The sequence below is a fragment of the Haematobia irritans genome, chromosome 4 (genome assembly GCF_050003625.1).
Source record: "Haematobia irritans isolate KBUSLIRL chromosome 4, ASM5000362v1, whole genome shotgun sequence".
NCBI lineage: Eukaryota > Metazoa > Arthropoda > Insecta > Diptera > Muscidae > Haematobia > Haematobia irritans.
In genome coordinates, this window is record NC_134400.1 from 39,753,209 (window position 1) to 39,768,031 (window position 14,823).

Below are 14,823 nucleotides of genomic sequence, written 5' to 3' on the forward strand. Positions count from 1 at the left end.
ATTGAAATAAAATTATGAAAAATTTTCTATAAAAATAAATTTTTGAGAAATTTTTTATAGAAATAAAACTTTGACAAAATTTCCTATAAAAATAAAATTTTAAGAAAATATTCTATAGAAATAATAAAATTTTGCAAAATTTTTCTATAAAAATAAAATTTTGCAAAAGTTTTCTATAAAAATAAAAATTTGCAAAAGTTTTCTATAGAAATAAATATTTTTAGAAAATATTCTATAGAAATAAAATTTTGAGAAAATTTTATTAGATTCTCTATGGCGCGATTGGCAACCATAGCTAAATCCCCTGTAAGAAGTCGCTCGTGTGAACATAGTACTTTGAATATTTGTATGATGGCACTACCTTATCCATCATTTGTTTTGGATTGGCAATACTTAATACATAGACATTTTCACAGTTGGCAATACTATACATTGTTATTGTTTTGGTCCATGTCAACCAAAGAGTTGTAATAAATTATTAATGAATATAATTATTATTTGATATTATTTTTAATATTATTTCCAAGTAATGTAATGTAAACAAAACATGTTGGATGTTTGACCCTAATCTGTAGCGTGTGGACGTATCTTTGATACCAGGAAAGGTGGCAGCATAGATCCACGAAGAAGAATGTTTCAATTTTCAAATAACAACAGAAAATTATATAATTATGGCGTCACTATCAGAAATGTTAAATTTGCCAAAATATCGTTATTGTTTCATAGCCGGATGTTTTGCAGCGGGTGGTACGTATTGCATTTCGAAATACATCTTACCACTTTGGAGACCTGAGTTATGTACAAAATGTTTTCTAACAGGTAGTTTCTTTGGCAAATTACCCAGTTTCCTGGAGAGTGTAGATTGCCATTATGCAGGTAAGTAAATTATGGAGACTTCAATATATACAATAATTGGGCTAGCGTACAGCTAGAAAGTTAGAGCAAGTACAACAACTTGAAATATAGGCCCTCCAACAGAGTTCATGGAGGAAACATAGAATACAAACCACCAATAGCTTCTTGCAAGTATATAGTTTCCAATAACATTTTTATACCCTGCGCCACACTGTGGAACCGGGTATTAAAAGTTAGTGAATATGTTTGCAACGCCCAGAAGGAGACGAGATAGACACATGTTTTCTTAGGCAATAATGCTCAGGGCGGGTCCCTGAGTCGATCTAGCCATGTGCGTATGTCTGTGAACACATTTTTGTGATCAAAGTCTAGGTCGCAGATTTAGTCCAATCGACTTCAAATTTGGCACAAGTTTCTGTTTTGGATTAGAATAGAATCCTTGTGATTTTGGTAGAAATCGGTTTAGATTTAGATATAGCTCCCATATATATCTATCGCCCGATATGGACTTATAAGGCTCCAGAGCCAGAGTTTTAGCCTAATTTGCTTGAAATTTTGCACAAGAAGAACAATTAGTACTGTAGCCAAGTGTGCCAAATTTGATTGAAATCGGTTTAGAGTTAGATATCGCTCCCTCTTATATCTATCGCCCGATATGGACTTACATGGCCCCAGAAGCCAGAATTTTACCCTAATTTACTTAAAATTTTGCTCTTGGAGTACAATTAGTAGTGTAGTCAAGTGTGCCAAATTTGATTGAAATAGGTTCAAATTTATATATAGCTCCCAAATATATCTTTCGCCCGATTTGCGCTAATATGACCACAGAGGCCAAAGTTGTATTTTGATTGACGTGAGTAGAGTAGAATTAACTTAGCAACTATGCATGTCAAATTTGGTTGAAATCGGTTCAGATTTAGATATAGCTCCCATATATACGTTTTTACGATGTGGGCAAAACTGGCCACTGCTATGTTGAAAACTTGTAAAAGTTACTCCAATTTGCCTATACTTCTAATACATATCTATCGACCGATAAATCATAAATACGCCTTTGTGAAGTTTCCTCAAACTTGGTTCAGATTTAAATGTTTCCCATATTTATACCCTTCACCACTACTGTGGTACAGGGTATAATAAGTTTGTGCATTTGTATGTAACGCCAAGAAGGAAAAGTCTGAGACCCATCATTTAGTATACCGATCGTCTTAGAATTAAATTCTGAGTCGATTTAGCGATGTCCGTCTGTCTGTCTGTCCGTATGTCTGTCTGTTGATGTATTTTTGTGTGCAAAGTACAGCTCGCAGTTTTAGTCCGATTGTCCTAAAATTTGGTATAGGGTCCTGTTTCGGCTCAAAGACGATCCCTATTGATTTTGGAAAAAATCGGTTCAGATTTAGATATAGCTGTCATATATATTTTTCACCGATCTGGTCATAATTGGCGTGTATATCAACCGATCTTCCTCAAATTCTGTACATCCGAATATTTTATGAGTCTCGAAAAACTTGCAAAATATCAGCCAAATCGGTTCAGATTTAGATATAGCTCCCATATATAGCTTTCGCCCGATTTACACTCAAATGACCACAGAGGCCAATTTTTGCTCCGATTTAGTTGAAATTTTGCACAGTGAGTATAATTAGCATTGTAGCTATGCGAGCCAAATTTGGTTGAAATCGGTTCAGATTTAGATATAGCTCCCATATATAGCTTTCGCCCGATTTACACTCATATGACCACAGAGGCCAATTTTTTCCTCCAATTTAGTTGAAATTTTGCACAGGTAGTGAAATTAGCATTGTAGCTATGCGTGCCAAATTTGGTTGAAATCGGTTCAGATTTAGATAAATCTCCCATATATAGCTTTCGACCGATTTACACTCATATGACCGTAGAGGCCAATTTTTAACTCCGATTTATTTGAAATTTTACACAGGGAGTAGAATTAGCATTGTAGCTATGCGTGCCAAATCTGGTTGAAATCGGTTCAGATTTAGATATAGCTCCCATATATATGTTTTTCTGATTTCGACAAAAATGGTCAAAATACCAACATTTTCCTTGTAAAATCGCCACTGCTTAGTCGAAAAGTTGTAAAAATGACTCTAATTTTCCTAAACTTCTAATGCATATATATCGAGCGATAAATCATAAATAAACTTTTGCGAAGTTTTCTTAAAATTGCTCCAGATTTAAATGTTTCCCATATTTTTTTACTAACATTGTGTTCCACCCTAGCGCATTAGCCGACTTACATTTTGAGTCTATAGATTTTGTAGAAGTCTATCAAATTCTGTCCAGATCGAGTGATATTTAAATATATGTATTTGGGACAAACCTTTATATATAGCCCCAACACATTTGACGGATGTGATATGGTATCGAAAATTTAGATCTACAAAGTGGTGCAGGGTATAATATGGTCGGCCCCGCCCGACTTTAGACTTTCCTTACTTGTTTTTACTAACATTGTGTTCCATCCCACGGCAAAAGTCGACTTAAATTTAAAATCTATAAATTGTGTAGAACTCTTAACAAAGTTTGTTCAGATCGGGTCAGATTTAAATATATGTATGCATATGGGACCATACTCCTTTATATATAGCACCCAACAAATTGGACGGATTTGATATGCTATCGAAAATGTGGATCTACAAAGTGGTGCAGGGTATAATATAGTCGCCCAACTTTAGACTTTCCTTACTTGTTCTATATACGTATGATTTTTGTGTTCTAAAAGCACCATGTAAGTTCTTCACTTTTTATATAATATTTTGCATATACAAATATTGTCTTAACAATGGAAGTGAAAATTTAGTCTAATTTAATTTTTGGACGATTTATATAAAGGTGGACATATTACCTGAGAACTCCAGATATCTGCAAGTAAAAGCAAATCTTAATTAAATCCCTCTTTACAGTTTTCGTTATCGTGAAAATTTTGCCGCTTGTGGCTATGATTTTGTGCAACGTTTTAAATTGGCGTTACTTTCTGAAAGCTCTACAATTGACTGAACAAACATTGACTGCTACAGTATTGACATCAGCATCTAATTACATTGTATCGGTAAGTGCATTTAGACTAATACTGCATATAATCCAGTAATTTTCCCCAATTTCTATCAGGCTTTACTTATAATTAGTTTCTTTTTAGTTCATTTTAGCTTCCACGGTGTACAAGGAACCCATTACTATACTATCCACACTGGGAACCACATTCATTGTCATGGGTTTATGGTTTTTGTGTGATGAACCTAAAGGAAAAAATACCGAAAAGAAAACAAAATGAAAAAAATACATCATAAGAGGAATTTTTATATTTTTGTTTTGTAAATATATGTGTGTATATAAAAAAAGATTAAATGGAAAATAATTTTGGCTTCGGTTAATCGGCCTCTTGACCACGATTGATACAGAAAATTTTCTATAGAAAAAATAAATTTTGACAAAATTTCCTACAGAAATTAAACTTTGACAAAATTATCTATAGAAATAAAATTTTAACAAAATTTCCTATAGAAATAAAATTTTGACAAAATTTTTCTATAGAAATAAAGTTGGCAAAAATTTTCTATAAAAATAAAGTTTAGTAAAAATTTTTTTATAGAAATAAAATATTGCAAAAAATTTCTATAGAAATAAAAGTGTGACAAAATTTTCTAGAGAAATAAAATAAAATGTTGATTAAAATTTCTATAGAAATAAAATTTTGATTAAAATTTCGGTAAAAATAAAATTTTCCATAAATTTTCTATAGAAATAAAATTTTCATAGAAATAATAGGCTTTATATTACAACAAGGAAAGAAGTAAAGAACTAAAATTTTCAGATTTTTTCTATAAAAATATTTTCAGAAAATTTTCTATAGAAATAAAATTTTGACCAAATTTTCTATAGAACTAAATTTTTGACAAAATTTTTTTATTAAAATAAAATTTTGACAAAATTTTCTATAGAAATAAAATTTTGACAAAATTTTCTATAGAAATAAAATTTTGACAAAATTTTCTATAAAAATAAAGTTGGCAAAAATTTTCTATAGAAGTAGAAGTTTGTAAAAATTTTCTATACAAATGTTACAAAATTTTCTAAAGAAATAAAATAAAATTTTGATTACATTTTCTACAGAAATAATATTTGATTAAATTTCCTATAGAAATAAAATTTAATTTTCTATAGAAATAACATTTTGACAAAATTTTCTATAGACATAAATTTTTGCAAAAATTTTATAGAATTAAAATTTGCAAAAAATTTCTATAGAAATAAAATTTGGACAAAATTTCTATAGAAATTAAATTTTACAAAAATTTTCTGTAGAAATAACATTTTTCAAAAATTTTCTATAGAAATAAAATTTTTCAGAAGTGTTCTATAGAAATAAAATTTTGCAAAAATTTTCTATAGAAATAAAATTTTGATAAAATTTTCTATAGAACTAAAATTTTTGACAAAATTTTTTTATTAAAATAAAATTTTGACAAAATTTTCTATAGAAATATTAAAATAAAGCTTAGCAAAAATTTTCTATAGAATTAAAATTTTGTAAAAATTTTCGATAGAAATGTGACAAAATTTCCTAAAGAAATAAAATAAAATTTTGATTAAATTTTCTATAGAAATAAAATTTTGATTAAATTTCCTATAGAAATATAATTTAATTTTCTATAGAAATAAAATTTTGACAACATTTTCTATAGAAATAAATTTTTGCAAAAATTTTATAGAATTAAAATTTCATTATATTACATGTTAGCCTGATACCGAAACAGGCAATTGACGTCCAAATGCATTATATCTAATTATACAATTATTATTCGAGCTTTATGGACAGATATAGATTAAGGAACATGGTTAATAGAGCCATTGAAAATTTCTTTTCAATGGCTCTATTAACCATGTTCCTTAATCTATATCTGTCCATAAAGCTCGAATAATAATTGTATAATTAGAATTAAAATTTCGCAAAAATTTTCTATAAAAATAAAATTTGGACAAAATTTCTATAGAAATTAAATTTTGCAAAAATTTTCTATAGAAATAAATTTTTCATAGAAATAATAGGCTTTATATTACAACAAAGAAAGAAATAAAAACTAAAATTTTCAGATTTTTTCTATAGAAATAACATTTTCAGAAAATTTTCTATAGAAATAAAATTTTTGACAAAATTTTCTATAGAACTAAAATTTTGTTATTAAAATAAAATTTTGACAAAATTTTCTATAGAAATAAAATTTTGCAAAACTTTTCTATAGAAATAAAATTTTGACAAAATTTTCTATCAAAATAAAGCTTAGCAAAATCTTTCTATAGAAATAAAATAAATGTTGATTAAATTTTCTATAGAAATAAAATTTTGATTAAATTTCCAATAGAAATAAAATTTAACTTTCTAAAAAATTTCTATAGAAATGTAAAAAAAATTTTCTAGAGAAATAAAATAAATGTTGATTAAATTTTCTATAGAAATAAAATTTTGATTAAATTTCCAATAGAAATAAAATTTAACTTTCTATAGAAATAAAATTTTGACAAAATTTTCTATAGAAATAAAATTTTGACAAAATTTTCTATAAAAATAAAGTTGGCAAAAATTTTCTATAGAAGTAGAAGTTTGTAAAAATTTTCTATACAAATGTTACAAAATTTTCTAAAGAAATAAAATAAAATTTTGATTACATTTTCTACAGAAATAATATTTGATTAAATTTCCTATAGAAATAAAATTTAATTTTCTATAGAAATAACATTTTGACAAAATTTTCTATAGACATAAATTTTTGCAAAAATTTTATAGAATTAAAATTTGCAAAAAATTTCTATAGAAATAAAATTTGGACAAAATTTCTATAGAAATTAAATTTTACAAAAATTTTCTGTAGAAATAACATTTTTCAAAAATTTTCTATAGAAATAAAATTTTTCAGAAGTGTTCTATAGAAATAAAATTTTGCAAAAATTTTCTATAGAAATAAAATTTTGATAAAATTTTCTATAGAACTAAAATTTTTGACAAAATTTTTTTATTAAAATAAAATTTTGACAAAATTTTCTATAGAAATATTAAAATAAAGCTTAGCAAAAATTTTCTATAGAATTAAAATTTTGTAAAAATTTTCGATAGAAATGTGACAAAATTTCCTAAAGAAATAAAATAAAATTTTGATTAAATTTTCTATAGAAATAAAATTTTGATTAAATTTCCTATAGAAATATAATTTAATTTTCTATAGAAATAAAATTTTGACAACATTTTCTATAGAAATAAATTTTTGCAAAAATTTTATAGAATTAAAATTTCATTATATTACATGTTAGCCTGATACCGAAACAGGCAATTGACGTCCAAATGCATTATATCTAATTATACAATTATTATTCGAGCTTTATGGACAGATATAGATTAAGGAACATGGTTAATAGAGCCATTGAAAATTTCTTTTCAATGGCTCTATTAACCATGTTCCTTAATCTATATCTGTCCATAAAGCTCGAATAATAATTGTATAATTAGAATTAAAATTTCGCAAAAATTTTCTATAAAAATAAAATTTGGACAAAATTTCTATAGAAATTAAATTTTGCAAAAATTTTCTATAGAAATAAATTTTTCATAGAAATAATAGGCTTTATATTACAACAAAGAAAGAAATAAAAACTAAAATTTTCAGATTTTTTCTATAGAAATAACATTTTCAGAAAATTTTCTATAGAAATAAAATTTTTGACAAAATTTTCTATAGAACTAAAATTTTGTTATTAAAATAAAATTTTGACAAAATTTTCTATAGAAATAAAATTTTGCAAAACTTTTCTATAGAAATAAAATTTTGACAAAATTTTCTATCAAAATAAAGCTTAGCAAAATCTTTCTATAGAAATAAAATAAATGTTGATTAAATTTTCTATAGAAATAAAATTTTGATTAAATTTCCAATAGAAATAAAATTTAACTTTCTATAGAAATAAAATTTTGACAAAATTTTCTATAGAAATAAATTTTTGCAAACATTTTATAGAATTAAAATTTTCTATAGAAATAAAATTTGGACAAAATTTCTATAGAAATTAAATTTTACAAAAATTTTCTATAGAAAAAACATTTTTCAAAAATTTTCTATAGAAATAAAATTTTTCAGAAGTGTTCTATAGAAATAAAATTTTGCAAAAATTTTCTATAGAAATAAAATTTTGATAAAATTTTCTATAGAACTAAAATTTTTGACAAAATTTTTTATAGAAATAAAATTTTGACAAAATTTTCTATAAAAATAAAGCTTAGCAAAAATTTTCTATAGAAATAAATTTTTGCAAAAATTTTATAGAATTAAAATTTCGCAAAAATTTTCTATAAAAATAAAATTTGGACAAAATTTCTATAGAAATTAAATTTTGCAAAAATTTTCTATAGAAATAAAATTTTCATAGAAATAATAGGCTTTATATTACAACAAAGAAAGAAATAAAAACTAAAATTTTCAGATTTTTTCTATAGAAATAACATTTTCAGAAAATTTTCTATAGAAGTAAAATTGTTGACAAAATTTTCTATAGAACTAAAATTTTGTTATTAAAATAAAATTTTGACAAAATTTTCTATAGAAATAAAATTTTGCAAAACTTTTCTATAGAAATAAAATTTTGACAAAATTTTCTATAAAAATAAAGCTTAGCAAAAATTTTCTATAGAAATAAAATTTTGTAAAAAATTTCTATAGGAATGTAACAAAATTTTCTAGAGAATAAAATAAAATTTTGATTAAATTTCCAATAGAAATAAAATTTAACTTTCTATAGAAATAAAATTTTGACAAAATTTTCTATAGAAATAAATTATTGCAAACATTTTATAGAATTAAAATTTTCTATAGAAATAAAATTTGGACAAAATTTCTATAGAAATTAAATTTTACAAAAATTTTCTATAGAAATAAAATTTTACAAAAATTTTCTATAGAAATAAAATTTTGCAAAAATTTTCTATAGAAATAAAATTTTGCCAAAATTTTCTATAGAAATAAAATTTTGCAAAACTTTTCTAAAGAAATAAAATTTTGACAAAATTTTCTATAGAAATAAAATTTGAAAAAAATTTCTATAGAAATAAAATGTAGCAAAAATTTTCTATAGAAATAAAATTTTGAAAAAATTTTCTACCGGAGAACATTTTTGGATGTGCTTTAAAATTGGGCCTTTAGAATAAATTCCAAGTTTGTTTTTGCTGGGCTATATTGTAGCCTTTGGGTTTTTTGACAGAATTTTCTATAGAAATAAAATATTGACAAAATTTTCTATAAAAATAAAGTTGGCAAAAATTTTCTATAGAAGTAGAAGTTTGTAAAAATTTTCTATACAAATGTGACAAAATTTTCTAAAGAAATAAAATAAACAATTTTCTATAGAAATAAAATTTGATTAAATTTCCTATAGAAATAAAATTCAATTTTTTTAGAAATACAATTTTGACAAAATTTTCTATAGACATAAATTTTTGGAAAAATTTTATAGAATTAAAATTTGCAAAAAAATTCTATAGAAATAAAATTTGGACAAAATTTCTATAGAAATTAAATTTTACACAAATTTGCTATAGAAATAACATTTTTCAAAAATTTTCTATAGAAATAAAATTTTTCAGAAGTGTTCTATAGAAATAAAATTTTGCAAAAATTTTCTATTGAAATAAAATTTTGATAAAATTTTCTATAGAACTAAAATTTTTGACAAAATTTTTTTATTAAAATAAAATTTTGCAAAACTTTTCTATAGAAATACAATTTTGACAAAATTTTCTATAAAAATAAAGCTTAGCAAACATTTTCTAAAGAAATAAAATTTTGTAAAAAATTTCTATAGAAATGTGACAAAATTTTCTAGAGAAATAAAATAAAATTTTGATTAAATTTTCTATAGAAATAAAATTTTGATTAAATTTCCAATAGAAATAAAATTTAATTTTCTATAGAAATAAAATTTTGACAAAATTTTCTATAGAAATAAATTTTTGCAAACATTTTATAGAATTAAAATTTTCTATAGAAATAAAATTTGAACAAATTTTCTATAGAAATAAAATTTTACAAAAGTTTTCTATAGAAATAAAATTTTGCAAAAATTTTCTATAGAAATAAAATTTTGCCAAAATTTTCTATAGAAATAAAATTTTGCAAAACTTTTCTAAAGAAATAAAATTTTGACGAAATTTTCTATAGAAATAAAATTTGAAAAAATTTTCTATAGAAATAAAATGTAGCAAAAATTTTCTATAGAAATAAAATTTTGAAAAAATTTCTACCGGAGAACATTTTTGGATGTGCTTTAAAATTGGGCCTTTAGAATAAATTCCAAGTTTGTTTTTGCTGGGCTACATTGTAGCCTTTGGGTTTAAATACGGATTTTAGTAAGGCTTTTGATCGGGTGAATCATAAGCTCTTGTTATATAAGCTGGATAGGATTGGATTGGCCAGTACACTTTTGGCTTGGATTTCGTCGTATCTTGATTGCCGTACGCAGATTGTGTCTTTTGGTGATTCCTATTCAAGGTGCTTTGATGTCCCATCAGGTGTGCCTCAGGGTAGTCATTTGGGGCCTGTCTTATTTTTGTTGTTTATAAACGATTTACCTCAGTCCGTAGTTAACTCTAGGATTTTGATGTATGCTGATGACGTTAAGTTATTCTCCTCGTTTGATAATTCTGGTCAGGTGCATTTATTACAAGCTGATTTGGATAGGGTAGGGTAAATCTGATGGATTTGAACCTGAGGAAATGCAAGTTTATGCGATTCTTTAGGTCTAGGCCTATTGATGTTCGGTATAGTATACGGGGCTCGTTATTGGAAGAGGTTGATTCTTTTGTTGATCTCGGCATTGTTATGGATCGTAGGCTTAATTTTAATGGTCATATTGATTCGATGGTGAGTAAGGCGTATGGGGTTCTAGGATTCATAAAGCGTTGGGCAAATGAGTTTTCGGACCCTTATGTTACAAAGGGGCTCTTTACTGCCCTTGTTAGACCCATTCTAGAGTATGGTTCTATCGTGTGGGATCCTGAGTATGAAGTTTACATTGATAGGATAGAATCGGTTCAGAAGCAGTTCTTGTTGTTCGCTTTGAGACATCTTCATTGGAACAGTGATTTTGTTCATCCTTCATACACTTCTAGATTGAGGCTGATTAATTTGCCTACTCTTAGGAGCCGACGGACGATGTTGAGATCCATGATGATGTTCGGAATTGATATCTAGGATTATGATAAATGTTCCTTTTAGGGCATCTAGGAATTACCAGTTTCCTTACATTGATTTTCAACGTTCGAATTATGCTTCTGTGGAGCCTATTCGTAGGATGTGGAGCCTATTCGTAGGATGTGTATTTAATTCAATCTATCATCTAGTTGAAACTAACCTTAGTATTGATATGATGAAGTCTAGAATTTTAGCATATTTGGATAAATAATACATTAGTTTTATTGAATAACCTAATATTTGATCTTGTGTTTGAATATACCCGGCTGATGAGTCCTTCTCTGTAGCTGGTCAAATCCCTCTGCCTCCACCCCGCCATGGTCCGGATCATGGTGTGTACGCTGTCCCTACGTCATGGGAACGAGGCCCTCACGGTCAGGAAAGTGGGCGTTGGGACCGTTCGTAAACAAAAAAAAAATATTTATACGACAACTTTTTAGGTATTTGGAAAGCAATGATGGAAAAAATTAAATCTTTAGGTTCGCCTATATTACCTGATAGTTTGTCATGAATGTAAGTCATAATCTTATTTTATTGGCATTATAAATTTTGATCTTGGAGAAAGCCCATTGCAGCTAACCAAAATCGATAGATTTGTTTTTATTTGTATTTTTGTTGTGTTTTATTCTCTAACATAAGTACGAATTCTAAATATAACTTAAGTAAGAGTAAATTATTAATTCTTAGGGAGCATATAATCGTATACAAAACAAAAAATTAATATTTGAAAAGTTTGCCCATATTAAATTAGAAAGAAAAATAGGGACAAGGAAAATAATTTATAACATATTTCATTTTGGATTAAAATAAACTTTATCTTTCTTTTGTGAAAACTTTTTTTTTTTTTTAAGGACTAATCGAACTTATTCTGAGTGGTTATGATTATGTATAAAATTTTTGAAATCTATACTTTTTTATACAAAGAGAAAAAAGATGATTAAAAATAATAATGTATCATTTTTAACGTTACACATAATTTGTTTTACAAAGTTCTAAGCTAATTGCAGTTTTTTCTTTTTCGTAAAAAAACTCGTATTTTGCGTTTTTATTATTTACTTATATATAAGTAATTATAAGGTATATACATGGTACATAGAGGATAGATAAATATACGCCATATGGGTAAGTATTTTATTCACTTTTATTCTTGAAGTTGTGGTTGCCCTAGAACAAACTGGGGAGAATAAGTCAGTTAAAAAAAATGATTGATTTTTTTTTTTTTAATTTTAATAAAAAAATAATAATAATTGAAACAATCATTTTTTTAAGACAATTAAGAAAGTGATTGAAAGTATTTAAATAAAAAAAAATGAATGAAGATTTACAATCTACATCAATTAAATTTTCAAAGAATCAATTAAAGAGTTAGTTGAAATTTGATAATGAAATCAATTACTTTTTTAATAAAGTATTTTTTTGATGCTCAATTAAAACAGTGTTTGATACTATTAATTTCGTGATTCAACATAAAATGTTTTGGTAGATTTTGCAAAGCATTCCTCTCCAACTAAGATGTACTATCTATAGATATGAGATTTTGCAAAAATTTTCTATACAAATAAAATTTTGTAAAAATTTTCTATAGAAATAAAATTTGAAAAAAATTTCTATAGATTTCTGCAAAATTTTTTATATAAATAAAATTTTGCAAAAATTTTCTATAATTTTTTTTACAAAAATTTTCTAGAGAAATAAGATTTTGACAAAATGTTCCATAGAAATAAAATTTTGCAAAAATTTTCTATAGAAAAAAATTCTATAGAAAATTTTGCAAAAATTTTCTGTAGAAGTTGGAAAAATTTTCTATACAAATAAAATTTTGTAAAAATTTTCTATAGAAATAAAATTTTGCAAAACTTTTCTAAAGAAATACAATTTTGACAAAATTTTCTATAGAAATAAAATTTAAAAAAATGTTCTATAGAAATAAAATGTAGCAAAAATTTTCTATAGAAATAAAATTTTGCACAAATTTTCTATAATTTTTTTTCTCTACAAAAATTTTTTTATAGAAATAAAATTTTGACAAAATTTTGCATAGAAATAAAATTTTGCAAAAATTTTCTATAGAAATAAAATTTTGCAAAAATTTTCTATAGAAATAAAATTTTGCAAAAATTTTCTATAGAAATAAAATGTTGCCAAAATTTTCTATAGAAATAAAATTTTGCAAAACTTTTCGAAAGAAATACAATTTTGACAAAATTTTCTATAGAAATAAAATTTGAAAAAATGTTCTATAGAAATAAAATGTAGCAAAAATTTTCTATAGAAATAAAATTTTGCACAAATTTTCTATAATTTTTTTTCTCTACAAAATTTTTTTTATAGAAATAAAATTTTGACAAAATTTTGCATAGATATAAAATTTTGCAAAAATTTTCGAATTTATCTTGCATCAGCCTTATGGCTTTAACTTACAAAATTGAGCAAATAAATGAAATGAAAAAAAAATGTTTGCAAAAATTTTCTATTAAAATAAAATTTTGCAGAAATTTTCTATAGAAATAAAATTTTGCAAAAATTTTCTATAGAAATAAAATTTTGGGAAAATTTTTTTAAAGAAATAAAAATTTTCCTCTGCAACTAAGATGTACTTTCTATAGATTTGAGATTTTGCAAAAATTTTCTATACAAATAAAATTTTGTAAAAATTTTCTATAGAAATAAAATTTGAAAAAATTTTCTATAGAAATAAAATGTAGCAGAAATTTTCTATAGAAAAAAAAATTTTGCAAAAATGTTCTATATTTTTTTTTTTACAAAAATTTTGTATAGAAATAAGATTTTGACAAAATGTTCCATAGAAATAAAATTTTGCAAAAATTTTCTATAAAAAAAAAAATCTTGTAAAAAATTTTCTAATTTATCTTGCATTACAAAATTGAGCAAATAAATGAAATGAAAAAAATGCAAAAATTTTCCATAGAAATAAAATTTGCAAAAATTTTCTATAGAAATAAAAATTGCAAAAATTTTTTCTATAGATATAAAATTTTGCAAAAATTTTGTTAAAGAAGTAAAAATTTTCCAAAAATATTTTATAGTAATAAAATTTTGCAAAAATTTTCTATAGAAAATTTTGCAAAATTTTCTGTAGAAGTAGAAGTTGGAACAATTTTCTATACAAATAAAATTTTGTACAAATTTTCCTAAAAAATTTTTTTTACAAAATTTTCTATAGAAATAAAATTTAAAAAAAAATTTTCTATAGAAATAAAATGTAGCAAAAATTTTCTATAGAAATAAAATTTTGCACAAATTTTCTATAATTTTTTTCTACAAAAATTTTTTATAGAAATAAAATTTTGACAAAAATTTGCATAGAAATAAAATTTTGCAAAAATTTTCTAATTTATCTTGAATCCGCCTTATGGCTTTAAATTACAAAATTGAGCAAATATGAAATGAAAAAAAATTTGCAAAAATTTTCTATAGAAATAAAATTTTGCAGAAATTTCCTATAGAAATTAAATTTTGCAGAAATTTTCTCTAGAAATAAAAATTGCAAAAATTTTCTATAGAAATTAAATTTTGGAAAATTTTTTTAAAGAAATAAAAATTTTCCAAAAATATTTTATAGTAATAAAATTTTGCAAAAATTTTCTATAGAAATGAAATTTTGAAAAATTTTGCAAAAAAATTTCTATAGAAATAAAATTGTGAATCAATTAAATCAGTTAATTGTAATTGAAAATGGTAATTGGATTTATTCAGC

The 14,823-nt window shown here is 24.0% G+C and overlaps 1 protein-coding gene across 2 annotated transcripts; it reads left to right on the top strand.

The window, feature by feature from the left end:
• The first annotated feature begins 426 nt into the window (after positions 1-426).
• LOC142233452 (uncharacterized) lies at positions 427-4,247 on the top strand. 2 transcript variants are annotated; one of them, XM_075304383.1, is made up of 4 exons: positions 427-747; positions 820-876; positions 3,780-3,925; positions 3,985-4,247. In XM_075304383.1, exons 1-4 carry the CDS (start codon positions 672-674, stop codon positions 4,105-4,107), a joined length of 402 nt encoding a protein of 133 aa, XP_075160498.1. In that variant the 5' UTR covers positions 427-671; the 3' UTR covers positions 4,108-4,247. The 2 variants fall into 2 exon arrangements, with proteins under 2 accessions (XP_075160498.1, XP_075160497.1); XM_075304382.1 differs by having other exon boundaries at positions 429-747; positions 4,013-4,247.
• The last annotated feature ends 10,576 nt before the right edge of the window (positions 4,248-14,823 follow it).